Below are 1378 nucleotides of genomic sequence, written 5' to 3'. Positions count from 1 at the left end.
ATTTACTAACATAGCGAGTGCAAAGCTGTCGAAGGTGTAATAGAATGTGAGGAAAGTTGATACGGCAATAAAGGTCGGAAGTGGGACTAGGGAGTTTAACGCCAAAGGCGAGCCAGAGGGCAAGGCGCTCCAGAACCTGGAGACGGGAGTAGAAGGTCAGAGAAGCAGATATCCAGGCTGTATGACCATAGGTTAAGCAGGGTCTGATAAATGTCCTGTATGTGTATAGCAGAAGAGGAGGGTTCAGGCCCTAGAAAGTACCGGTGAGAGAACGGAGGAGATGAAGACGTCGAGAAACCTTAGCTGAAAGGGCAGATAGGTATGGCTTCCAAGTAAGATGCCTATCAAAAACAATGCCTAGATAGGCCACGGAGTCGGAGAGGAGGATCGGGACATTGTCAACCCGGACATCAAATAGAGATGTGTCACGGCAAGGGCAAAAGTTATGACGAGTTGGACCAAAAAGAATAGCTCGTGTCTTAGGAACATTGAGGGACAGTCGCCAGCAGTGACAAACAATGGAGTTTAACAGTCACACTTATAATGCACGTACAGCTACATAGTCCGGCACACTAACCACACAGCTCTTTTTATTTATTTATTTTGGTTTTATATGATTTTTTTCCCTTTGAGTATCTATTAATCAACAATTGGAAAACAGCCCAATGGATTATTTCACTTCAAAACTCAAATCAGTAAAAATAATTCTAATATTCTGTTAGACACATGTTAACATTGACTGTATGGTTCTATTTTCATGCTGTTACTGGTTCTTGAAGCTCATTTTCTTCAATTGTACCTTCTGTCTGATATTTGGCCAGTCTGTGAGAAAAGATAAAATGAAAAAGAAGTGAAATACTACTATGGCAACTTTTAGACACATTTTCAAACTGATTCTCCAATTCTAATTGAAACATATAATAGATCAGGATTAAATAATTAATTGCAAGAATCGGAAGTTAACAATATTTATGCACACTAGCTTTGCTCAAAAATGTTTCATAATATTTTGAATCATTCTATAACTGAATAGGTCGTAGGTTCTTTAAAATACTTTTGATCTTTCTGTAATTGAATATAAGGTCACAGGTCATGTAAACGATCATGCATCTTCATATAATTATATAATAGCTTCTTTAAAACTTAAAATAATATTTATTTCTCAAAATAAACCCATACCTATGTTAGATATAACTAGCATAAAATACCCGTGACCTCAATGTACCAACCATACTCCCCATTATCCCCAGTTACATTATATCTACCCCAATGGAGTCACTACACGAAAACAAAACCGTTTGGACACCAGGCCGTAGTACCTGAGCACGTGAGTCAAATTTGATTTCGCCACTTTCTGAGTGAGAGATGGGGGGGGGGG

General features: G+C 38.7%; 1 protein-coding gene across 1 annotated transcript in view; it reads right to left on the bottom strand.

Moving 5' to 3' along the window:
• Window positions 1-658: 658 nt before the first annotated feature.
• Window positions 659-1378, bottom strand: part of LOC106469131 (organic cation transporter protein-like) — a 19245-nt gene continuing 18525 nt past the window's right edge. Inside the window, exon 8 of the mRNA XM_022397560.1 lies at window positions 659-822. Coding sequence (XP_022253268.1) covers window positions 756-822 — 67 coding nt within the window. The 3' untranslated portion in view covers window positions 659-755. The remainder of the gene's footprint in view (window positions 823-1378) is intronic.

This window comes from Limulus polyphemus, unplaced genomic scaffold (assembly GCF_000517525.1).
Source record: "Limulus polyphemus unplaced genomic scaffold, Limulus_polyphemus-2.1.2 Scaffold3320, whole genome shotgun sequence".
In the NCBI taxonomy this organism is placed as follows: Eukaryota; Metazoa; Arthropoda; class Merostomata; order Xiphosura; family Limulidae; genus Limulus; species Limulus polyphemus.
Note: the sequence above shows the minus strand (reverse complement) of the source record. Positions and strands in the feature narration are given on the sequence as shown.